We start from the raw sequence: 26741 nt of genomic DNA, 5'->3' as shown, positions 1-26741 counted from the left end.
CCCCCCCTCTACGGACAAGGCCGACCATCTATGGAAAATGCGGTTCAACTCCCCTCACCCAACACACTACACACCTCCCTACAGTGTAGGCCCCAGCACCTTACCCACCACTTTCATGTACCTCTGCAAACCTGAAGACTCACCACCTACTAATATTAGACCCAGATATTACTTCAGCATCTAGAAAGCTGAAAAGTACTGAGACGAGGTGGCTCAAGAGAGGCATGTGGAATACCATGGAGCCTCTAGCACAAGGACTGACGTTACGCAAGGGCGGGACAAGCTATATAATAAGGAAACTGAAGGAGTCTGCGTCTTCTACCACGGAAGTCGGGCATCTGTGTCGGGTACCCGCGAGATTCACACCAGGCGAAGGGAGCCAGAAGGCGAGATGTCGTCGACAATGAAGCAGCAGAGGAGCAAGCAGGAGACCGACTGCATCCGGGACCACCGAAGGAGTGGCAGTCCACTGTTATGAGGCAGACCACTGGGTACAAACAGGCACTGTTCCCGAGTCAGGAGTGAGAGGGCGAGACGTCACTGATGCCGAAGCAGTGGGGCTTGAGGAACCACTGGAGAAAGCCGGTCGGAACAGAAGCGGGCCGTAGAGGTTGGCGAGAAGAACTACGAACCTTGGAAGAGCCTGTGACGCGTCCGTTTTTTTGAAGCTGGTAACAGGGAAACATAGACCTGGATGCGTAGAGTGGAAAGCCAAGCATAGCCTGAGGGATAGGATCCCTCGTCCCAGTGGGAACAGAGACGCCACTGTAAGGAACTCATGGTGGCAACAGTAAAGACTGACACAAGTGATCATAGTTCAAAGGTGTTTATTAAACTGTAAATGCAGGGTGGAAAAACGCCTAATCTAAGATGGGAGCAAGCGTCGACCATCCAGTGAAAATAAGGCAGTCCATGGCGTTGTGTCAAAATTAAAAAGGCCTATACAAAAAAAAAAAACTATTGCCAATTTCTTACATCTAATTACAGAAAGAAGTGTGGGCTAATGTTCTCAATAAAGAAAGAAGTGTTTACAAATAATAAGTCATGATGTGCTTTTCAGGGGTCCCTCTTCCTGACGTTTTCAGCACGGGACAAGTACACACTCGGCCCTTCTGAGCATGAGCTATCGGGTTCTTCTACGGTTAAGTCTTCTCGCAATGAACGTCTCTTGCCTTGGAGGGCCTGATGTATTCAATAAACAAAAACAAAGTTCTGTTCCACTTTTACTTTGGGTGACAGCTTCACCCGTGGGTCCCCCTCTTCTGGGCACAGACCCCTCACCAATCTTATTCCACAAAACAACTAAACAATTTCTTTCTCAATGAAGTTTGGGTGATGAACTTTCACCCCAGATCCCTCTCGGCCGGGCCTGGCTTCCAAATGACAAAGATGATATGTCACTTCCCCTTGTCCTACAATATTTTCTGCTTTCAAACATCTTAATGTCTTTTCAAACAATGCAGTGTGACTTTCCCTAGATTTGGTTCACTTCTGGCAACACACTGTTCACAGGGACTTCGGGCCTTGCCCCTTTTTGTTAGCCTCCCTCTACCGGGTTCACTATTGCCAACTTTAAGAAACACAGTTCATTATGGGACTTTTGACTTTGGGCTTCATCACGAGTTAGGTGGTAACGCCGGCACTAATAGCACTAGCGCTATCTGCCCTACCGCCAAATCCAACGGTGCTATTAGCGCCGGATCACGGGTTTGGCGGATTTGAAAATCCCCATTCCCCATTGAGGCCATTCGGGAATGCCCCATTCCCCATTGGGCTCAATGGGTAAATTTCACACTCATACCGCCGGCGGATTTCGCGCCGGCGGTATAAGTGCGAATTTTCGACGGATTTCCCCCAGCTCAGAGCTGGGGAGAAATCCGCCAAGGCCATGATTTGGCAGACCCTTAAATCCGGCGGTAACAGCACTGCCGCCGGATTTAAGGGTTACCGCCAAACTTGTGATGAGGTCCTTTGTCCCTTCTCGTTAGCATCCCTCCGCCGGGTTCACTCTTGTCAACTTTACAATACACAGTTCATTGGGCTTTGTCCTTGGTTGTCTGCTTCCCTCTGCCGGCTTCACTCTCGTCGATTTTTACCAACGATTCCTCACAGGACTTTTAGACTTCAACCCGTTTTATTAGCATCCCTCTGCCGGGTTCACTCTTGCTAATCTTCACCACGTGCGATTCACTTCCCCTTCTTCACAATCATCTGTCGGTAAAAAGACCTGCGATGGTACACAAGATTTTACAAGACCTCTGTATGACCACTTTGACCTCTTTTCGCCTCTTCCCAAGGCCTGCTATTTATTGTAGTCTCTAATTTTGGGTAATCGCCCAGAGCTTTCTGCATGAGCACCCATGTGGTGCTGGACGCCTCTGTTGCAGGCTTTTCCTTCACTTTCTAAATAGTCTCTTTATGAATTTAAAGTTCAAATTAGCGGTTTGCTACTTTTCGTTCAACACAGCCCGGTTTCTTATTGACTCTCCCCTCGACTTACAGGCTGTGATGAACTGCTTGGCTTTCTTCTCCTTCGAGTCATGGTTGGTACCACTGAGGAAAGTGTCTCTCCCCGGCTTGGTTATCAGCGGAGGAGGGTCTCGTACACCGTAGACATCTGCTGCAACGCACGCTGGACTTTTGGTTGCGGCCTTAGGTTTCGGATTGCAGAGGTTTCACAGGCTTGGATCGGAAAGGGCAAGGTTGCGTCTCTCCTTGTCACCCTCTCGGTATTCGTCTTTCCCCCTCCTGTTGAACTGGCGTGCTGAGTTAGCCGTCACGTTGTGCTGTCTGCCTTCCTTCTACTGTGCTCTCGTGGTCTACCTTTTATCCCTGTGGGGAAGGGAAAGGGCCGTCGGGTGTGAGTGATTCTGGTCAATTGCCTGACTTTGCCTGACCCTTGGATTGGGACATGTCAGGCAAACGGCTCTTGTGTTAGTCCGTTGTCTTTCGTGTTGTGCAAAAGTGTTTGTGTTGGAAAGGGGAGGGGCAGTGTTTTGGAATATCCTACATGGTAGGATGGGGAAAAGGTGTTGAAAGAAGGGTGATACCGCGTCTCACCCATCGGTGTCCCACTCCCCAAGGATCCCCAAAGGACCCCCATCCAGGTGACTGCTCTCCTGAGCATCCGTTAAGACCTGCTCTCCAACCTTGATTCCAACACCCCCTGTGTCGTCATCTTACTTGATCTCTCCTCTGCCTTTGACACAATCAACCATGCCATCCTACTTAACCGTCTCCGCGAAAACCTGGGTATCACAGGTCAGGCCCTGGCGTGGCTGACTTCTTTTCTCTCTGATCGACCCTCCCAGGTTCAACTTGGGTACTTCCTCTCCTCCATCTCTATCTGTGGTGTTCCCCAGGGGTCTAACCTCTCTCCCTGGCTGTTCAACCAATACCTGGCACTTCTTGCCTATCGCATTGCCGTGGTCTGCCCCAACTTCCACTGCTATGCGTATGACACTCAGCTCATTTTCAGGCTACCCTCAGCCACCTCTTCTCCCTCGCTCATCTCCGACTGCCTTTCCGCCATCCAGGAGTGGTGTGCCGCCAACGATCTCTGCCTTAATACCAGCAAGACCGAGATTCTCCTCATTGGCACACCTGCTCCCGCCTTTCCTGCCACTCACTGGCCGGCTTCTCTTGGCCCTCTTCCTGCTCCGACCTGCGAGGCTAAGAACCTCAGGGTCATCTTCAACGCCACACTTTCCTTCTCTCCTCACATCTCTGACGTCTCTAAAAAGTCATACTACCAGCTGCACCTCCTCAGAGGTATTCTTCCTTTCCTCTCCTTCCCCCAGAAGCTCAATACCTCCAGAGCTCTGGTTCTCTCCAGGCTGGACTACTGCAACAGCCTCTTTCTAAATCTGCCTGCTTCTACCCTCCACCCTCTGCAACTCATCCAGAACAGGACTGGGAGACTTGTCCTTGTCCTCAAACCCTGGGATCGTATCTCTCCTGGACTGAATCTCTCCACTGGCTCCAAGTGGCTGCGAGGATTAAGTTCAAAACCCTCTTCATTGTCCACAAGGCTCTCTGGGGCCTGGGGCCTCAATACCTCCAACTCTCTAATATTTTCTTTCTCAAGCTCTTCGCTCATCCGCCTCCAACTCCCTCAGGGTCAGTCGCTTCTCCAAGCAACGAGTTGGCAGTAGATCTCTTTCTTCGGCTGTGGCCTCCCTCTGGAACAGCCTCCCTATCATCTCAGCTTCCGGAAGCACCCCAAAACCTTTCTCTTTGCTTCTGCTTGTTCTCCTTCTCTCCCCTGCAAACTTTCTGACCGAAACTGAAACTGCACAGGTTACCTGGCCACCTTCTTATCTCTGGCCCAGGTCCCCTCCGCCGCCAGTCGCACACATGCGCTGCCTTCCCGGCAATCCCTGTACTTGGGGACTGTTTCCGTATCCCTACAGTCCCACTGCCAGCACCTGACACCTTTTTTCTGCACTTAACCCTGCACTTGCCACCTGCTGGCCGTACTTTTAGTTACTGTTATTTCTTCTATTATGTACTGCACTGTCCCTTCCTCCCGCACTTTCCCACTTCCTCCTCCCATGCATTTGCGTGATCTGAATGACACCTGGCCTAGTAGGATCGTTGTCTTGTCTTCCCTCTGTTTCCGCTCCCTTGCCTCGTCGCGCCTTGAAATCCTTGTGTATAGACGCGTTATAAATATATCATATCATATCATATCATATCCTCTCTCACTGGTCCACCCCCAGGAACTGGATCCAATAGCGATAGCCTTGTCCTGGCCACCTGGATGACAGATCCCCGGGGACTAGCAATGGAAACAGTTAGGTTTCTCACACCACCAAAGAAGCACGCAAACCTAGAGAGAGTTAGAGCGCGTCTCCATTGCGCTGGGGGTCTAGTACAGCCACTGGTCACCACAGAAGGGTTGAGCACCCAAGTCATTTTCTTCGTGGCAGTACTTGGAAGGGAAGCAACCCAGTTCTGCCAAATTCACGTAGTAAAGAGATACAGGTGCGGAACACGCACCCACAATTGTGGACCAGTATAAGCTATCTTCCACAGAGCAGTACCTGACAGGGGAGTGAACCAGGTCTGTCAGAAGCAACCAATAAAGGGTTGAGGTGTGAAACCAAGTGTACAAAAGATCCTTGGAAAGGGAGGCATTTCCCCATATGTTGTAAACCATGAAATGGAACCTGTGAAAGGCCAGCGGTAGGAAGACATTCCCCCTGGTGTGTGAATTGTGAAATGGAACCCGAGAAAGACCTGGGGAAGAGAGTAATTCCCACTGGTGTTGTGAATTGTGAGAGCAAAGCAGAAGAAAACCAGGAAAATGGAGTCCGTCTTCTGGTAGTTGACCCCGCAAGAAGGAACACACCAGTGATCCAGGGGAAGGGAGTAATTCCCCCTGGAATAACAAAATAGTGAACTCTCTGATGCAGAGTGTTGGAGTATCGGCAATCCTTTTGGTTGTTATTGTGAAATGCTAAAACCAGGGGACGGGAGTTATTCCCCATGGTAAGGAACTTGAAATCAGAACTGTGCCACCCAGTCCAGGAGGAGGGAGTCATTTACCTGGATTAAGAACCAAAGATGCAATTTACCAGTTTAGTTATAAGTGTAAGGGGCAGAAATTGTGACATATTCACACATGACAATGGACTCTTTAAGTTTCTAAGACATCCCGACGGACCCATTAGCACTTTAGATGAGGTAGGGTAACCCCTCATAGATATTAGGAAATAGTTTTTCTCTTTATTTTCATATAACAACCACTAGAGACCTGTGTGTCAGTCTCCTCCTTCTGCACCTTTACAGTACTTTAAAATATAGCACATGAAGGGTGGTTGAACAATGACGTGTGACGTGAGATCCAAGTGATTTGAACAGGTGGTTTTATTGGGCATCAAACACTTATACAAACTATGGTAATCTATACAAATAATAAGGGGGTTCCTAATACACACAGTGTTGAGAATGGATCAATGCAACGTGGGATATTTCTTAGGTGTCTAACATCTTCAGTGGCATTCCTTCAAAAGATAAAGTCCTTGCCCGTCCAGGGGACACCCGGATCTATAAAAAAATCCAAAGGATGGGTTCCAAACATGCTTGACATGTCGTTCGCCTCCTGCCTCCCCTCAAATAAAACAGAAATGTTCCAAGGTTTGACCCACAAATGTATTTACAAATCCTATACTATAATGTTCAGCCATATCTGTTACACAAAAAGTAATTTCTCCTGTGAAGGCTCTTCCAGGATTTACTCAGTCTGGACCCTCCTTTTGTCTTTCTGCTTTACATCTGTCCCTTTAGACCTCTCCTAAGTCTCTGGTTCCCCAAACTTCTCTGCAGGCACGACATCGACCACTTTTAGGTGTATTGGTCTTGTTTTCAGTGTTCCTCGATGGACTGTCTGGTTGATCTGCAACCTCTGGCATTTCAGTGTACCAGGCAGTTCTCTGCTATGCTTCAGTATTTTAGAATGATCTCTACCAGATCTCAAGATTTAGTATTCACTTGTTCAGGTCCCTCAACGACCTGTGGCTCAAATATTTTTTATATATGGTCCTTACTTGTCGGGTCTCTCAGCGACCTTGGTTTCTCAGCATTCACTTATCGGGTCTCTTCACGGTGTGGTTTTACAGCATTCATTTGGCAGGTCACTCCACAGCCTTGGTTTCTCAGTATCCAGGGGCCAAGTGCTCTCAAGACCTCTGACAGGATTCAGATCCTTGTATCAAGGTCTGGGTAGTATGTAGCAGCTCTAGCAAAGTAGCCACCTTGTACCAAGTGTGGGGGAGGGGCAGTCTCCCTACCTTGTGTGATGAATCATTGGTGATTATCTGAAAAACCCTGGCCTGGGAACCTTCTTGTGGCCAGGGAAAGGCAGACACTTCCTGATCCTGACCCTTGGTGTGGTGTTCTGCTGGAGGATCACATTAGAGGGGACTCTGGTCAGGAGAAATGGGAGAACTCTCTAACTTCCCTAACGATCCCACTGTTTTGATGGCCTATTGTAAAATTGAGGCCTTTGATATAAAAAGGAACCAAAACATTAGGGACTTTCAAGTCCCATAATGCTCTTAGTACTGGGATGCTGAAGAGGCACTCAGAGGTGTACAGAACTAGTGTGTAGTCTAGTGGTTCTAATGACCCACACCTGAGCCGGTCTTTTGAATATGTAAAGTCCCTTCAGGTGCAGGCTATTAAATGAAGTGGCCAGCAGCAGTGGGAGCATCAGAGGCAGAAAAAGTGAAGATGCCGGAACTGCAGCTGTGATTGGAGCGGATTACGGTACTGAGAGGGTCTTTGACGTTGGAAACCTGAAGTACAGAGGTTGTGCAGCGGGAAGCAGTGGTTTGACAGGCTGTCCCATAGGAGAGAGAAGCTTTCCTTATTTTTTGCCCAGCTCCGGAAGCTGGTGAGTACCAGAGTACACAAGGAGCAAGGCAGGCTCCTTTCTTGAACGGCGTGGGCCGCAGGTATACGACCGAAGCTGTCAGAAGTTCAGGAACAGAAGTTGTGGCAGTAGCGGGTCGAGCGGACGCGTTACGAGACACCCATGAGTTGGCCTTTGTTAGGTAACCACAGGACGCTCCGTAGTCGACCGCTGGCTGCTTGCAAGCATTTTGAATCCTGAACGAATGAAGGAAATTAATGTTGTTGTTATATTCATTTTGAAAGAAAGTGAAGGAAGAAAGGTTACAACTATAATCACCAAAGCAAAGAGTGGGCAATATTGAACCAAGATAGTAACCTGCATTGTCAAAGTAAAGAGGGGGCAATATTGCAGAAGGATTGTAACGATCATTGCCAAAGTAAAGAGGAGGCAATATTTGAGCAAGACAACAACCAGCATTGCCTAATTCAAAGAAGGGTAATTATAACAAAGAAACATTACCAGTAGTAAACACGTCTGAAAGTAGGAACTCAAAGGTGGCAGGAAAGAAACCTCCTGGTTTCCCCTTATTTCGTCTGGTTCTTTCCCCTCCAAGAACAGTCGCTTTATCGGGTCATTCTGCCATCATCTTTATGATTCTACTAGCCCATTTTCTCCTTTCTTGTCTTCCTTTTGTTTTTTTGGCTTTTCTCTGTGCCCACGATTCACCTGTAATATTCTGTTACTTTCTCCTCCTGTACCTACTGACATACTCCTTTATTTCCCCCTTTTTTGACCTCCTTTACCTCCCTGATGCAACTTCTTTGCTTTCTTGTCTTCTCTTGCCATTGTGCAAGTCTCTTGTTACTATCCTCGTTAGTTTGCCGCAACTCTTCTTCTTCTTCCCACCCTCTTTTCTTCCTTTTGTGTCCTTTCCACTCAATCCCTCTTTTCACCTAGTCTTTTCCTCTCCCAGTCGGTGGTTTCTCCAACTGGTACTTCTGTATCTTGCTCTCTTCTTGATTACTTTCCTCTGTTTTTGTCTCTTCTTTTCTTCTACCAATTTTACTATTTTGTTCTGGAATGTACTTCTTTTTCTTGCAGTCTCCTTCCTTGTTTTGCATCCTTCTCATCTCCCTCGTGCTCTTCCATACAGCCCTCTAATATTCAGCTCTCTCCCTTTGTTTTCCCACTTTCTCTTCTACAAATGTTACTTGTTTTCGCTCCGGGTTATTTCCCTCTCTGCTGTCCTTGCCTTTGATGCGCCAGGTGGTTTTCTGACTTCTTTCACTCCTATTGTACTTTCTTTACACCTCCTTTTTCTTAATTCTGGTCTGTCTGGCAGTCACCTCTTCCTTTATTCCAATCCCCCTCACTTCAAAGCCCCCTTCTCTTTTCTATCCATTTCACTCGCTCCAGTAGCCTTTTTATTTTTCTTCCCTTCTCCTTTTAACTCCCTGCCCGTCTTACTTTATTTCCTCTGCACCTTGGGTCCATCTAACCTGTCTCAGTCTCCTGCTTTTCTTCCCTCTTCTCTTGTTTCTGTCTTCTTTTTCACTATATCATATTACAATCCTTCTCTTGTGGCTGCTGCTTTCTTTCTCCTTTTCTGTGCTTCTGTTTTGGCATTCTGTTTCCCAGTCAGCTCCGAAGTCCTGAGTTCCCCCAGCCCCCTTTTTATCCTTCCACTAAATGGAGGATTGAGACACACCCACCATTCCAATCGGGTCCTGCTTTGTGCAAGCTCCACCAATGTCTCTATATTGGCAGAGGGGCTTGGCTGTTCCACGACTCCCACAACTCTGCCGACTGAAAGTCCCTCCAACGGGTTTAACCTATAACTGCCTAGAACCCTCTCCAGTAGATCATCCTCTGCGTTACAATGCGGTCCGGCGCAAAACCCCTCATCCTTGCCCTCTCGCCCATCCTCTTTCTTACATTCTCCTGCTGAATGTCAGATGGAACACCAGAATGATCCTGCTTCTGCCGCTGGCCTTAGCCTCCGCCTCCTCTTTGGTACCATGACAGCTCTCGACTGGCACTCCGTCTGCTTACATCCACATCACAAAGTCTCCACTTAACCTCATCTGGGGCTTTGAGGTAATAGTCTATAAGAAATATTTCTGTGACCTCCTCCTGACGGCACCTCCATCCCCCAATCCTAATTGGGGTAAATAAAGGGTGGAATCTGTGGCTCCCTCCGATCTGTAGGACCTGGATTGTGCCATTGTCACAGTGGGCACTTGCACTGCTGTTCTGGGATCATGTAGCTACAACTACAGAACAATGCTACTTTGTGTAGCTGAAAATAAAACCGATTGCTGCCACCAGCTTACTCCCTAACCCACTTTTGTGATGAGAAAACTCACCATGTGACCCCCTTGCCCAGGTAGCCACATTAGCTATTCGGGGCAGCAAACCAAAAATGTGTTGAAGCTGCTAGGGAAACCCCTTTAAAAGTCTTGGTCAGTAAAAAGAAAGTCTAGAAATGAAAAAGACAGCAACAAGATTTGGGGACTCCAACTAAGCTAAAGAAAGCCCAAACATGAAATTCTGAACTAACAGCTGGAAATTGCAAGCTGCCCATGTTTATGCCCCGCACATGAATGTAGATTACTACCAGAGTTGTCAGAGTCAGAACCGCGGGTGCAAGTGGCCCCTTGGGCAGGGCAGGGGGGGGGATACACACCTGGTCACTTGAGACCTCGGAGGATCTTGAGCTGCCATCTCCCCATCCCAGAAGATGACACGGCCAAGTCACTGAGTAGCAGTCAGGGTCCTGAAGGATTGGAGCCCACCCAGGACAACAAAGTGTGAGGGTTAATAGAACTACACGCAACTGCGAGTTTAATCAATTATTAATATGTTTATCTAAATAAAATTATATGAAATTGTTACAAAAGTAAAATACAATTAATTAAAAACGATCAAATTTAAGAACATCTGGTATATAAAAGCAACATCATTAATAATGCACTATAAAGCAGGAAAATAGCCATTATCCATCATAACTGCACAAGTATTGATGCAGACTAGTACAAATTACATCCATAATAAAATGCTGAAGGCTCTTGACATTGTCTGTATATAATGTTTGTATGCACATAAAGTAAGTTAAGTGACATTGATGTTTGAAAACATCATTATTCAAGGGTCATACTTCTTGCATGAGTTGTCGTAAACCTGGCAAACAATAAAATATGCATTATTTCAAGAGATTGGCAGTTACACATGCAAAGTGTTACCTTTATGAGATAATGCATATGATGTAGAAATAGGTAACTGTTTAAACCAAAACTGAGTGATTCATTGCCTAGCTCTATAAATGCAAACAATAGACTGATTGTTTGTGTTGGGCTACTAGGGAATTAAGTTTGATAAATAAGTCCAGAGAGAATTCAGCTTGTCTTAGTTGAGTCCCATACTTAAAGGACCAAGCTGATTTTAGCCAGATTTATTATTGTTACACATATTAGTTATATTTTCATATAATGTATGCAGATCCAAAATATACAAGATGTTCCTGACATAATAAAAGCCATCCATATTATTAGTTCTAGTAAAAATATTCATTAAAATTGGTTAATTAAAACAGTTTTTGCATTACAGTAACTAGGCAGGCCAGGTGCAATCTGCCAATCAAAATCCCAAGGAAGCAGTCTAGTTTTCATATATAATAATTAATTGGCAAGTTGAGTCTATTACATTGAAAAGAATCTTCAAACACTATTTCAAACTCTGTTGTGTATAATAGCTAGAATATTGTCCAGACTCCAGCTGCACATTTGGAAATACCTACTGATTTAGCTGTATATGCATTTATAGGTGGAACAGCAGCGTTCCCTCCATAAGAGCCCGAAAAACCAAGTATACCCAAAGTGGCTTCGCCATGGGCTTACCAACCTTCCTCTGGTTACACCATGTATTCTTAGCATTGAATCAGATCCCTAAATAGTTGAAACAGGTGGAATCTGGAAGAGCAGCCTTCTTGCAATTGTTCTGGAAAAACATAATCTTTGCCTTGTCTATGTTCACTTGTATCTTACCCATGTTCGTATAGGCATTATTATCGGCTAACAAGTTCTTCAAGGCAAGTGGCAAACGTCCCAGCAAGACATCATCATCATCCACATAGGCTAGACATGGGTTGAGTTTCCTTCCAACCTGAGGGACATCTGTTGTTAAGAGTGTTAGATAAACTTTCAGGATTAAGATATTAATTAAATAATGAGGTGCAATAACACATTTGTGTTCTAAACCTGAATGGATTGTGGAACTTAGTGTTGTCACCTAGTATATGATATAAACGCAGTAGTGTTAGAATATGTTTGTATTATAATGCTCAAGAGTTGTTTCTACTCCCTATGTGAGTGAACTTTGTCTGGAGGGGAGCCCTCAAAACCATGTGATTTAGTATCCGGCCTGGACATTCAGACTTGGGATGATGGGTCCTCCTAAAGTACGGAATACACTGTTCTATTTCACCCATCCTGACACAAAGCTCAGTTCGTCTGTTAATGGAGAATCCCTGGGTCACAGAGGAAGTCAAGCAACACTTTTGGGAGTCCCGAAAAGGCAAAGGCCAAGAGGCTACACTCCTTCTAGGAGTCAGGATCCAGGAACAGATACCGTCCCCAGGGATTTGAGATTTAACATCAGGGGGTAGTTGGTTCCTTACGAGCTGGGAATCCAGGCCTGCGTGCCATCTACAGACCCAAAACTGCCAGGATGCCTGTGGGGAGGAGGTTGACTTTATATATTGTGTTTGTAACACTCAGTTTAGCTGGAGATCTTACTAGGTTTCTGTTTCCTTCACTTGCACATATACTTGTGCTAAAATACCTGGTTTCAGGCTATTCTCTTCCTCCCTCTTTGTGACTTGTGTGAGGAGCTAGGAATGAGGCGCGGACACAGAGGAATCATGTCTGTGGATACACACTTTAATTGAAATAATAAAGGGGGTTTGGGAAAGGCTATACTGTCCGTAATCTAGGAGGTATTTCCCTACCTCAACCAAAAACTAAGGGTCTGTCCTGTGTCAAAAAGTCCAAAGCAAATATTTCCTGTTCCGGAATCCTATCGTAGCCCTCTCATACTAAGAAAATAACTATGCGGTGCGAAGGATAATGTCTTTGGCTTGAAAAGTGCACAGATGTTTAAGTTCAACAAAAGGATACAAGTCCAACAGACATCTCCAATGGGTAGTGTTTCACAGTTCCACTGTTTTTTCTTTACATTTTATTTTGTATTAAGCGCATCGCTTGCATTTAAACCTTACACATCATCATTACAAAAAAAGGAAATTTGATACAATAAAAAAGTACAAATCTCATAAGAATATAAATTTTACAAATACAACAGCTCATCAAATGTACATATAAATTACTCAGACTGTTCTTGTGACATTTCATCAATAAACTGTAAGGGGTCAGAAATGTGAGGTAGACAACTTTGATATTTCTTGAAAATATGGCATTTTATTAGAACAAAAATTATCAAAATACCTCTCTTCCCTTACTCTACTGTGGGTTTCCCTACCTAACAAAACTAAGGGAAAACGGGAATGCTGGCCCTCGCTCTAAACATCAAATACAAAAGAAAATATATGGCAATTCAGTTAACATCAGCAATGCCATTCACAATATATTGATAACCTTTTAAAAACCTGGGTGAACTCCCTCCCCAGGATTCAAGGTGTATTCCTTTTCAACTTTCAGCAAAACAAATATAAGGAAAATCCACATAGGTAGTAGAGTCTTTGAACAGTTCTTGAAAAGTCAAGATCAGTTCTTGAAGAGTCAATACCAAAGTAAAGATTTGCTAACCACAGTTCCAACCACAACAAAAGTTCCTCTAGCGCTTCTTCAGAATAGCATCAATGGTTTTCTGTCACAATGCCTTTTTACTACTTCCAGACGTGATACTGTAAAAAAAGAAATACAACTTCCAGAAGATTAATGGAACACAAGTCTTGGTTAACAATGCTTATTCGTCTCTTCAGGTTAGAAATCACAGTAGGTATATTTGTCAGGATAACTTCGGCTTTTACTTCAACTACTTAACTTACACCACAGTTTACAATGAGGACACTCTCCTTAACTCCATAGCATTATACTTCAGTTGAACTACTGAAGTCTTGCATCCATCCACTTACAACCAAAAATATACCACCACAGCTTCAGTACTTTGAATTGTAAAGACAGGTTTGGCTTTAGTACTTTATATTGTAAATACGAGTTTAGACAAGATCCACTTTAAGGCACTACAGCACCCTAAAATAGACAAGGCACTCTTCCTCTAAATATCTCTTCGAAAGGCGCAGCCTCTTTGACGCTCTTGTCTTTCTATACCCACAAACACTTCAGCCTTGTATTTGAGCAGCAAGGTGCACCTTACCCATCTTCGCCTTCACCTCTTTTGCCAATGTCAGCCACACAATTATCTAGAAACCTTGGTGCCACTCTCTTGGCTCTTGGCTTTAGGTAATGCTTGCACACTTGTACCTTAAGCATGTTTTATCTTTGATATGCCCACAATGTTCATTAGTACAGTTTCTGGCTTTCAGAAAAGGCTGCTTCTCAATAGGGGAATGCTCTTGGCTTGGGTAATACTTGCTCTATCTCCAACTTCAAATGTTAAGTTAAACACTTGACTTCTCTTAGCAACAATGTTTGCTTGCTTCAACATAGAGATGAAGTTCCCTTTGAACTTTGAAAATGAAATTAGGCGCACACACAACCATTTATTCATGGAGTTTCAAAGATTTAAGTGTTTAACAATGGGATTTCATAACGGTCGTTCTGCTTGATGAAAGACATGCAACCTATAATGTTCACTCTCCTCTTAGGAAACAAAATTAGGTGCATGCGACCACTCCTTCATATAGTTGAAAGACTTAACAGTTTAACAATGGTGCTCCGGTAAAATGTAGCTTTTGCGCGATTGAAAGAAAACCATTTAATTCACACGCAAGTGTTACTTCCATTGTCCCCTTGTTGCATGCATCAACCAACTTCAGCTCGCTTCTACTTCTAGGCAAGGGAAAGACAGGCTGGATACTGTTGCCGGCAGTATTCGCGCAAGGAATCAGAACACCGGGTTTGACTCACCGACTTCTGGTATCCTTGTTCTGCAGGTTGCTAGAGTTCCACAGCTTTGGCCACAACTTCTACTACTTATGGCTGTTCTGGGACCCACACCCTTCCTCTGCTCAGGTGTCTCCGGTCCAGCCACTCGATTTAAGGAGCCCTGCTCGCTCCTGAGATTTGAAACTTGCTCACAGCTCCTCGCTTCTGTTTCCGACACATTTTCCTTCCAGCAAACGCAGCAATCAGGCTCACATGGTGAAAGGCAGCCTCTCTGCACGTCTTCCGCTACGCAGCCTCTGCACTTCAGAGTTTGGGGGAATATGACCCTCTCAGAGCAAGCAGGTAAAATCTGCTGCATCCACGTATCGCCATCCCTCTGGTTCTCCCACCTCTGCTTGGTTTGCAAGCTCTGTGCCTTCTTCTTTCTCCTTCTACTGCTGCATGCACTCCAATCACAGTTCCAGCTTCTTCCTCTCCTTTTCTCTATTGCCTGCACCCGGAAAGGCCTTTATGCCTCCAAGATTCCTTTAGGCGTGGAGTGTTAGGCTTAATTGCCTGACTATGCTGACAACATGCCTCTTCAGCCCTCTTCCTCGTCACATTACTTATGGGATTATGGGACATGTAGTCCCCAACAACAAACTGTTATTTTAGTGGTTTGCCTAACTGTAAAGGTAGGTTTACTTTCCTTAAGGTTATTTAAAAGTAAACCTTTAGAATTTGTTGATGCAGGGAAAAAAATCCATTTAAGGCACCATTTCAAAATTCTTTTACCCTATACCTTTGAGAGTAAGGAAGGTATGTAACCTAAGGCTTTCTTAGATTTTATAATACTTGTGTCCAGAACCCCAGATTCTATATGTGGGCTAGGAACACCACAATGACAATAAGCCATGTCCTGTTTGGAAACATAGAAAAGTTTTCCTCGTCACAGGACAAATACTGTGGTCCTCATCACGAGTTGGGCGGTATCCCGACTAGGATATCGCCCAACTGTATTTGCGTTACCACCCACACGTCCGGCGCTATTATCGCCAGATCAAGGGTTTGGCGGTAAAGATTACTCCCCATTGGGTCCATTGGACCCAGTAGGGAAATGTCAGCGCAATTACCGCCGGCGGTATTACCGTGCAGTATTTGTGCTGAAAATCAGTATTTCTCCAGCGTATTTACCACCAGATTAGAGCGGGGGGTAAATGCTGCTAATTCATCTTTGGGCGGACACTTAAATCCGGCGGTACTAGCGTTACCGCCACATTTAAGGGCTACCCCCAACTCGTGATGAGGCCCTGTCTCCTCACCACCCTAGGCCCTTTCTCCTCGCAGGTGATCCTCCCACAGTACACCACCCCCAAGGTCAGGATCAGGAAGCGTCTGCCTTCCCTGGCCATCTGGGAGGAGACTTTAGGTAGGGTTTCAGTGAGGGATTAAGGACATTTCTGAACCAGTCATAATTCTATTCCAAAAGACACATTATAAAAATCTGGTTTACATATACATCTATTGAAATACATATGTCGCAATTGCAGAGTTAATGTGCAGCATTTCAAAAAATGTTCCAGTGTTTCTAACCAGTCGCCAACTTTACAAAATCTACAGCCTCAGCAATTTCTCCAGGCCCTTATGGACGCCTTCCACTTATATGGTTTGTACGAGATTAAACCTTATTCGTAGGAATTTGGATCTCAGTTTTGGACACGGGAACCTTCTAATATAGCGCTCTGCTAGATGTAATCTTTTTTCTGCCGATAAAATCCCATTAAAGAGGCTATAGTTGGTGACTACCTCCCTTGTATTTTACCAGTCAACCTCCCATAAAACCTTTTTTTATAAGTTGTGGCGGATCTATCACAGAGTCAGCAGATCGATCACATTCAGCCAGTATGACATTACATCTTTCGCCTAAGTCAACCACAGGGTTCTCCCATCCATCAGCAAGATGTTCAGTTTGCTAAGAACTGAATGTTCAGGCGGGAGCATTATCTTGTGAAGAAAGGCAAGGGACTTCCATCGTATTAATTGCGGAAATGGATAATGGCCCCAACTCAAACCTTATCATGGGGGCCAGGACACAGTTGGGAAGTCCAAAACATTTCTCGAAATATAGGCTACAATCGCCTGCCATTCTTTTTCCTGTCCATCATGCAACAGATCAGTGTCATACAAAAGAGCTGGTAGTACTTTAGATCCATAGTACTTCACCAACGGCATAAGAGAGAATTTACCGAATTTTGAGTTCAGTCTACTCATTTGTGGCAAATGGTGATTTCTTTTTATTTTTATGCTGTTCATGTGTAATTTGGTACTGGCTTGTTGTAAAATGAAAATCCCAAATAAATATATTTGTCTACCACAGCCAGTGTATTGTTCTTGACCTTCCAAATAAAAAGGTATTTTTCTTCCACCATACCTGCATACTATTATTGTTGTCTTCAGTACGTTAATGGATAGGTCGTGTGACTCCATAAATTCTGCAAGAGTATTTGGTGATCGCTGGAGCCCAAGGGGGGTTTGGTAATCAATAACCAGTTTGCTGGCATACACCAAATACTGTAAATGCGTTTGGTCTAACCGTGGAGAAAATGCTTTGGCCTTTTGCATGTAATGATTGAAATCATTTCCTGTATCGAGAGGTTTAGATAGTGTAACTTTGTGGTCAAGTCTTATCGTCATCTGAGATCCTATATGTAAGGATTGTAGAATCTCTAATAAATGGTATGGTATACCCCATGCACTCAGTTTCCCGAGAGAATATTTCTCTTAACATTATCAAAGGCAGCAGGTAAATCTACAAAACACATCTATAGAATTCCCTTTTCAGATTTAGCCGCCTTCTGTAAGAGAGATAAAAGAAAGCCATTACCCAATGTTCACAGCCCTTTACTGAATCCAGCCTGGTTATCATAAAGTCGACCGGACTCCGTTGACCATTTGTTTAACTGCTCCAGGACAAGTGAAGCAGGGATTTTTCTACAGGAGTTCAGTAGTGCAACGGGGCGTGTGAGGCAGGAATGGTATCAAGAGACAAAGACTCCAAAGTAACAGTTTGAAAACCTTTATTATAAAACTTTGTAGGGTTGGTGTAATGCCTAACTGGCCCTAACTCTAATGGACTTGTTTCCTCAGCTGATGCTTCTAAGGGCCTCCGTCCGTAAGTCCAAAACCAAATGTCTGTGTCAAAACCTATGCTTGCCCTCACTCTTAAAACAAATGTGATGCTAGGTCTTCTTAAAGAAAAGTGGTGGTTCAAAAAGAAATGCAAACCAAGACTAGTTTCAGGTAGCCTAACCATCGGGTTTAGCACTGCTAGATTACAAATAGTGGTGCCCTTGGGATCTTGCAGGTAGGGCTCTTGTAGCAGGACAATACAGTTTACAATGTCTCTGGGTCTCTTGGGGTTCTCTTACCCGAGCTCTGTCCCCTCTGGTTCCCAAAACGAAAAGGCACGAAGAGTTTGTTTAGGCCTCTCAGGGATCCCTTCCACAAGTCTAGGCCTCTTTTCAACAATGTCTCTTGTAGTTTCCTTTGGCCTCTCAGGGTTGCCTTCCCGAAGTTTGGGTCTCTCTGGCTCAAAAGGATTCACACTCTATAATTCATTTGTGCTCCATAGGGTTCTCTTCCCCCAAGCCTAGGCTTCTTCTTGTCTTAAATGAAGGTGCACAACTCCTTTCAGGGCTCTCAGGGTTCCTTGCCCAAGCCTCGGCCTTTCTCCCTACACCAATCTCTTTCACAGTTTCCTTTGGGCCTCTCAGGGTTCCGTTCCCCAAGCATAGGCCCCTCTTGTATGAAAAAGTTCACAAACACCAAAAGTTCACCTTGTCAAGATGCTCTTCTCAAAGCACAATTCTTTCCTGTGAGGGTTCAACAGCCTTTTCTTCATTTTGCTCTCCCACTTCACTCTCGGTGTAGCTCCCCCTTTTCCCACCTTCTATCAAGTGGCGCTGTGCACCTCCTTTGGTCAACACTGGGGCAGTATCACAGACTTTTGAGAAAACCAGGCTTTTGCTCCTTCCTATGCGCGACCACTCTGATACCTGGCCCTTATCCTTACACTCTTTGGGCCTCATCACGAGTTGGGCGGTATCCCGGCGGTATTCCCGCCGGGATACTGCCCGCGCTAATAGCGCTACCGCCAACCAGTCCGGCGCTATTAGCGCCGGATCACGGGTTTGGTGGAATGGTCCGTCCCCATTCTCCATTGGACTCAATGGGGAAGTTTTGGCGGTGTTACCATGTGGTAATAGCACCATAAATCGGCAAATTCCTGGCGGATTTGCCCCCCAGCTCAGATCTGGGGTTAAATACTGCAAATCCTGTGATTTGGTGGAACCTTAAATGCGGCAGTAATGGCGTTACCGCTGCATTTAAGGGTTACCGCCCAACTCGTGATGACTCAGTTTGTCTTCCTTGTGGCACCTTTTTGTCTTTGCTGTGCTCTTGCACACTTTTCTGGCACCGTGCCTCTTGCACACTTTCTTTACTGCACACTTTCTTTACCTTGCCGTGCCTCTTGCACACTTTCTTTACCTTGCCTCCTACACTCTTTCGGTACCTTGCTGTGCCTCTTACAAACCTTTTTCTTCTTGCTGCCCACACCTTTCTCATGTTTTCCTTCTTTCTTTCGGGTTGCTCGCACCCGGTCTTTTCTTTCTGTTCTTCCCAATTCACTGTTTCTACTTTTTTGATTTTTGAGCCGCTTGCACACCTTTTTTTTCTCTTGCTTTCTCTCGCTTTTCAATTATCATGCCGCTTGCACCTTCTGCTCCTACTGCTCCCGCTCCTTCCACCTGCATGCTACTGAGTTTCTCTCTCTCATGAAACCCACTGAGTAACACAGCGCTGGCAGGCAGATTCCTCGAGATGTGTGTGTCGAGGTCAGGGTCTCACCACCTGCCCCTCATACAACCCTGGGACCTGCACACGTCCAAGGGGAACAAGCACTAGCCTTGATACGGCCAACAGGTCACAGCTTCCTCCAATCCAGCTCCATAGAGATGCAGCTCGCTCGCCATGTGCAATCCCTCTGACACACCGGGTCAGCATGCTGGCGTCCCGTTCTCTGGATCCTCCAGGGTCCTCCAGCTGCAGCCTCCTGTTCCTGGCTTCCACAATCCATCCAGCAACCCCAACTCGCTCATTCACTCTTACAGAACCTCATCTTTTATACCGTAACTGAGGGTTAATTGCCTGACTCTATATTAAAAGGACCGCCGAGTGGTGTAGTGGTGGCCTTTTCAGTCATCTTCCTCTGCACAGTGCTGTACCTATGGGTAATCTTTCTAACTCCCAATTGCCTCTTTGACGTCCCAGTACATGTTGTAAATGGGGAGGGGGAGACAGTACAAAACGGAAATTGATATTTCTAAGCAGAATAATTATCGGGTGATTGACAGGGGAGACCAGGGATTCCCCACCTCCTGTTTTTATACAACCGGGATGATTCCCCTTTTGTTAGGTTACTCCCTACCCCTGGAACCCTGCCATGAAAGTACTGATCTTGACAGCACCCCTTATGGTTTGAAATGGGGGAAGACAAATGGGTGTTGAGGTCAAAGCCATACATTTGTCTCATCTTACCCTCCTCACTGCCTGCTTCTGTTCTGGTATGATCTTTCCGTCTGCCTTTTGGATCAGGGACAGTGGGACCTGCATATCCCATGAAGGCTTTAAGTATTTCTTCCTCTTCGCCTTTCATCCCGTTGGGATACTACATCTCACCTGGGGTATTCCCATGGATGCAACCCAAGACTCCCCTACTCAGGTGATCCTCCCTCACCCGTCCACCCTGTAAGCAACTCATGGTGTCAACAAGTAAAACAGACACAAGTGATCACAGTTTAAGGGTGTTTATTAAACAATGAATGCTGTATGAAGGTTGGTAAAATGCTTAATCTAAACCTAAGTCTAAGATGGGAGCAAGCGTCGACAATAAAATGAAAATAAAGCAGTCCTAGTGACGTTGTGTCAAATAAAATGGCCCTATACTAAGAAACCTATTGCCAAACATTACAACTGATACAAAAAGGGGTGTGGGATAGTTCTCAAGAAAAGCGTTCTCAAATAATGTCAGGATGCAGGAGCCTAGGTCTCCCTTCCACACGTTTTGAGCACGGGGTAAAGAGGAACCTTAGAGGACAGTACAGTCTCAGGCTTTTCCAGCATGAAACGACAGTTCTAATGGCAGCTCTCAGGACACACTCTTGAGCTTTTCTAGCACGAGATGACAGTTCAGCTTTTAACTCTTGAGCTTTCAGCTATCGGGGCCATCGAGGGCCAAGTCTCGTTTCACTTGAAAGTCTCTTGCCTTTGAGGACCTGACGTGTTCAAATAATAAAACATATGTTTCTTTAACAAATGAAAGGTTTGTTTCCAATGGTCACTGAGTGATGGGTTCACCCCTGAATCCTCCTCTTCTGGGCGCTGACTCTTCTTACATATCTCATTCCACAAATCTTACTGTCTTTTTAAGCAGTTCCAGCGGACGTCTTGGGACTTCAGACTTTGCCCCTCTTGGGATTCGCTTCCCTTGTTTCTTCTCACTGCAGGGTTCACTTCCCTTTCTTTCCCTTAGTTTGTAAATCAAAGTCTTTCAATTGTACAGGGATTTTGCTTGACCCACAGTATGACCACTTTGCCTATTCCGCTGGTTCTCCCACGGCCTGCTGGTATCTGTAGTTTCTCTCATATGGGGCTTGTCTAGAGTCTCTTGACTTAGCACCCACGTGGTGTTGGTTCCCCCCTGCAACTGGTTTCCCCTTTAACACTTGTTACAGTTCTTTCACAGTTCATAGAACTTGGTTCAAACCTGCCACTCTGCGATTCTCACTCAATACAGCCCGGTTCTTATCGTTTTCCCTTTCGACTCACCAGCTGTGCTGAACCGCTTGGCTTTTCCTCTTCGTTGTAGTGGAGGCTGCTACCACGGTCACAGGAGCTTCTCCTGCTCATCGGCATAGGCTTGCCCAGCGTACCGTTGACATCTGCTGCAAGACACTTGTGCTATTGTTCGCGGTCTTGGGCTCTCTTCCTCGAAGGTTCACGGGTCTGGGACGAAAAGGGCAAGGTCACTTCTCTCCTCGCCACCCACTTGAATCCTGCCGCCTTTCTCCTTCTCTTGAACTGCCGCGTCTGCTTAGCCGTCTCGTCGTGCTGTTTACTGTGTTCGTACTGTGCTCTTTGGCTCCACCTTTTAACCCTATGGGGAAGGGAACGGGCCGTCGGGTGTGTGTGTGAGATTCTGATCAATTGCCTGACTTTGCCTGACTTTGCCTGACCCTTGTATTAGGACACGTCAGTTAAACGGCTCTGGTGTCCGTCCGTTGTTCTTTGTTTTGTGGGAAAGTGTTTGTGTTGGAAGGGGGGAGCAGTGGTTTAGAATGTCCTGCGTGAGCGGAGGGGGGAAAAGGTGTCAAAGGAAGGGGGGATACTGCTTCTCATCTGTCGGCGTCCCACTCCCCGAGGACCCCCCATCCAGGTGATCCTCCATCACTGGTCCACCACCAGGAATTGGATCCAATAGCGATGGCCGTGTCCTAGCCACCTGGATGACAGATCCCCGGGGACTAGCCAGGGAGACACCTTCAGGTTTCTCACAATCCCCAGGGTTGGGATCTAAAAGTGATGGCCCTTCCCAGGCCACCTGAATAGAGGATTCTCTGGTTCTACATGAGAGAATACCCCCAGGTTTCTCACAGACGATAGCTGGAAACAATCTATCCTCCTTTTTGAAGATTGGCGCAATTATAGGCATTTTCCATGAATTAGGAATTACCTTATGTTCCATATAGCAATCCAGCCCAAAGATTAGAATTTTCCTTAAGAACCAGTTTTGGTATTCCTTCAGGACCCACAGCTCTAGAAGATTTGGCGGCTAAAATTAAATAATTGATCTCCTCCTCAAAAGAGAAGGTGCAAGGACCCCCTTCAAAATGTATCTCCAATCCTTCACTTTCTTTAGATATGGTAAACCGCTTTTGCAAATGATCCAACCAAGTGCATTCAGAAATGGGATTAAGCTGACTAGTTGCTTGATAACCCAGGTCTTCATTCAATAATTTCCAGAATAGTTTAGCATCCACTTTTCAGGCTAGGAGTTAAAACAAAGCAAAAAGAGAGGATGTCCCATAGAAGTCCAAGGGAGGGAAGCCACAAAAAGAAAATCTTTCCTAACAACAATTAATGGGAAGGGTGTTGTCTTCTCTTACATTGTGGAAAATGTTTTTATAGTGCACTTCCCAACGCTCTGGGGTAACGCTTTATGCTCTGTTATTTTGACGTGGTGACGCCATATACGTAGCAATTATGTCCCCAAAAAGATTTTCCATCATTAATATTAGATGCTAACGTCAAAGCCTTCTGACTTCATCTTGTTTCTTCCTTTGAATTAACAGTCTCTATTCAGAACGCAAAGAGGCCACATACTCTAGATGTCTGCAAGATACTTTTGTAGAGCTTCTTTCAGCCTTTGGTTTCGCTGAACTCTGTTGTACCAAGTATTGATCATCCTGCACTTAATGAAGATCTATGTTTTTTACTCATACTGATGACTCTACAGAGGCTGGGACAATATTTCCCATCGGCCACATAAACATGTCCAATCAAGGTGAACAGGTAGACGCTTCTGAAGCCCAAAGGAACAGAAGCCTTAGGCAACATGTGTGAGTCTATATTCAATGCAATGGTTTTTGTTTGCATAATTGAGTCTACCTGGTGTTAGGCAGGTGCCCCAAATCTTGGGGACACTATTGGGAAAACTGCTCATGCCAAAGGTCACTTAAAAGATCCTTATCATTAGTGTATAAATAGGCTACCTCAATGTAGCGTATAAGATCTGCTCCAAACATACACACCAAACAGTGAGAGCATGTTGACCTTGAAAAACTCCACTTAATGGCATCAAATAAGCTTGCTGCCTCAAGACCATCCCCAGCTCAGTTTAGTCATGTCCTCAAAGTCCTTCCCCAAAAATGTACAATTTGTCAGGCAGTCACCTTTCCGATTAGAAGACTCTGCCCCAAGGCCTTTTAAATGCCTAGATAACCTCTTCTGAGAAGGTGAAGAGGACAAAAGAGAAAAATACATTGTAGGGAGAAAATGTTTAGACAAAATAAAGTCAGAGCTGTTCTATATATCCTGCAGGAGTTGACAGGCATGCAAGATTAGTCTCAGAAGATGGTTCCTGCCCACCACACTCTTCTCATACCTCCATTAGGCTATATTCCCATCTGTTTTTGTCATTCTTCACCTCTTACGCATCTCTTCCTGTCACACTATCCTCATTTTCTTTCCTACTGCTTTCCCTTTCTTGCCCCTTCCTCGCTGCCCGGTTCCATTCTGACCTTCTCACCTCATTTTTTTCTTTCTTTCTTTTTTTCCTAACCCCCACCAGTCCCTCTGGGGATCACTTCTCAGTAGCCTCTCCTTCATGCTCTCAATCTGGCCTGTCTATTTTCCTCAAACGGTCTCTCTTCCTTGTTGTTTCACTCCTCTTATCTTCTTTGTCCCTCCTTCATCACTGTCTCCCATATGTTCTGTGTCTTGTTACTTCTTTCCATCAGTCTGTTCCCATTACTCTTTCCCCAGTTGAAAAGCTTCGATCAGTTCATTTGTAATTTAATCTACATTAACTGGAGGAAGAACCTGACTGAATGTCTTCACCGTTCATACTTTCGGGGCCAGGTGTACTACACCTTGAACGTGCTGCGCAAGGACATCGACAACCCGTAAGCATTCAGTCTTTTTTATATTTCTGCTTGTGACATTTACTCTGCTCCTTACCAGCATGTACAGGTGACCTGCTTGCATCACATACTTTGCTACTCAGTCTGTGCATATGCCTTGCTTATTTATTGTATGTAAACCTTTATACAACTGTGTCTCTACCCAGAGGGCCTTGGAGTACCTTGCAAAGTTCTTAAGGGTGTAGGTGAAAAGTAAGTTTTGATGTTTTCAGGACAGGATTGGAAGATTAGGTTATGTTGACAGCCTATATTCTGTTTCCCACAGTCTATGCTTGGCATGCCTGAAGTAGATACCCTGCTTCTCATCTGCATGTGTTTCCCTTAATTGATGATTGTTGGTCTTAAGTGTTGGTCATTCAGTTTCATCATATTTCAGAGTATTTATTTTTCTGTGCTTTGGTGACTGCAGCTACTTGGTTTGGACTATGATGTTTACAATGCACCTCATATGCCTTGTTTTTGGTGATTATAAAGCACTGTTGCGTGGGTTTTTGCTGTTAAGAACTACTTCTTTGCAAGCAGTGGTACCTATGCTGGTGATGTGGATCATGTTCAGAGCCTCTTTTACTATTGAAAGTTTTTTTGCATCTCTCACGGATATGGATCTCTTTGTGTTGGTTTGTCTTTCTGATTGTTAGGAGAGTTTTTCAAAGTCACTATCTATGGAAGGACTTAGAAAAGCCAACCTAGGATTAGCAAGGTTATTTATAACCTAAGTTGTGCTAAGCCATTCTCTTGAGTAGCGCATGCCTAGCAGCAAGGCACTGATCTGTAGTACAAGATTATGGTAAGTAATGTATGTCATACTACATCAAGGCACACTGTAAATATTCAAAGGTAAGTAAACATTTCTATGTACATGTGTACAGCTCGCAGTTGGGTAACCCACTGTGGGTTATATAACACTTTAAAATCACAAGCAGTTATTCAGATAGTTAATGCAATCACCAAAGTAGAGAGAAAATGTATACACATTAAAATAGACCAAATAAGTCACTCATCATCATATACTATATCTTCAGAATTCCATCCCTAGACTATGCAAATTCTCTGCAGTCTTTAGCTGTTCACAAAAGATCCTGAGAATTGAGGTGATTTGTCCAAGAAGGCCCCCTCGGCTAGTGCAGGTAAAGTAATGAAGATGGTGCAGCGAAATCAGGATTTAAGAGCCATAAGTCACTTTGTATAAATGCTACTTTTTTTTTTAATCACCCCAGGTTCATAGCGCTAAGGTAAGCAAGACTCCATGCCCAATGCAAACCCAACAGATGGGATGGCGAGATTCAAGAGGTGTGTGATCTCAAGCCCCCAATCCATTAGAAATGGTCCTATGCAATAGCAAAACACTGGGGGAGACGAGCCTCTCTGTCGTGGTCGTTGTTCAGGGTCGACAGATTGTGGGTTGAACTGAGATCACCACTGATTGTTTCTAGGTTCCTTTGGAGATCTAGGATGGTTGGGTGGATCCCCAGGTGGGGTTCCACAGCTGGGAGACTCTCACGGATGAATTGACAGGTGCACGTCTTTCACTGCCCCTGTTCAAAGTCAGGAGGCAATCGCCAACTGACCACCAGGAATTCCAGCAGACTTGTCTCCTGGCGACGGGCAGCACAGCAAAGCGTTGAGGGTGCAGCAGTAAGTTCCAGTAGTTAGGCCAGATGGAAGCCCTTTCAGCAACGAGAAGCTGAATTTGGGCCTTGTAGAGGAAATGCAAAGATGCACACCCTGACAGCTGAAAACGGGTGATGGACCTCAAGTAGGACAGATGACTGGTTGGTCTCACCAGTCAAAGGGAGGAAGGCACCTCACATAGGTCTTCGCTTTCAAACAGAAGATGGAGGTTAAGGATGCGGTGGTATTGGCTGTGCCTATGCTGTTTTCTTCAGCAGTCCTACGGCAACCCTCAGTCCTTGTCTTCTCAGCTCCAGTGATCAAGTTGGTTTCTGGGTCCATCTGATCTCCTTCTATCCAGATTATGAGCTGGGAGCAACTCAAGTCCTCCAATATGGACACTTTCAACCTTCAAATTTGGAGGTGTCTGTCCAGTAGTGGATAGCTAGCCTTCCAGACTCTGCCCAGCAACAACCAAGTCCTTGGGGGAATGTGGGTTGTGGACAGATAGCCCCCCCACCCCCATTTACCGGCCAGCTCACACATGGGATAACCTTCATGGACTTTCTGCAAGAAGCCCAGCAAAAAGGCGCATGAAGAAAAATACCCGCCCCACCTGGCAAGGTAGGACTGCCAACAAAGGACACGCCATATTGAACAGGGCTTAAAACCTGCAGAGGGGCCAATTTGAGTCCATGGTCCTCTTAAGTGCTTTATCGCAGCTTCAAAGGCAGCACATGAAAAATATAGCAACTGCCACCAGCCGGTTCAGATGATGCCTTGAAAGTAACACAAATGATACTTGGGGCAAAGAAAGGACTCCATGTAAAATGGCTTGGGCTGTAAAGGTAAAACACATGTGATAAATAGGGCATGACTACTCCTGAACTGGTAGACACATGGGCTACCACCTGCATCAAAAAACAGCACTGTAAAAGGGACGCT

The 26741-nt window shown here is 45.2% G+C and overlaps 1 protein-coding gene across 9 annotated transcripts in view; it reads left to right on the top strand.

The window, feature by feature from the left end:
* Window positions 1-26741, top strand: part of ABCD4 (ATP binding cassette subfamily D member 4) — a 683911-nt gene that overhangs the window by 82109 nt on the left and 575061 nt on the right. For 7 of the 9 annotated variants that reach the window (XM_069637624.1, XM_069637622.1, XM_069637620.1 and 4 more), the window contains one exon: window positions 24028-24167. In XM_069637624.1, the coding sequence (XP_069493725.1) occupies window positions 24028-24167 (140 nt within the window). Of the gene's footprint in view, window positions 1-24027; window positions 24168-26741 lie in introns of those variants that run through there. The other 2 variants (XM_069637617.1, XM_069637625.1) reach the window with 2 other exon arrangements.

This window comes from Ambystoma mexicanum, chromosome 14 (assembly GCF_040938575.1).
Source record: "Ambystoma mexicanum isolate Mex_15411 chromosome 14, UKY_AmexF1_1, whole genome shotgun sequence".
Classification (NCBI taxonomy): Eukaryota; Metazoa; Chordata; class Amphibia; order Caudata; family Ambystomatidae; genus Ambystoma; species Ambystoma mexicanum.
Note: the sequence above shows the minus strand (reverse complement) of the source record. Positions and strands in the feature narration are given on the sequence as shown.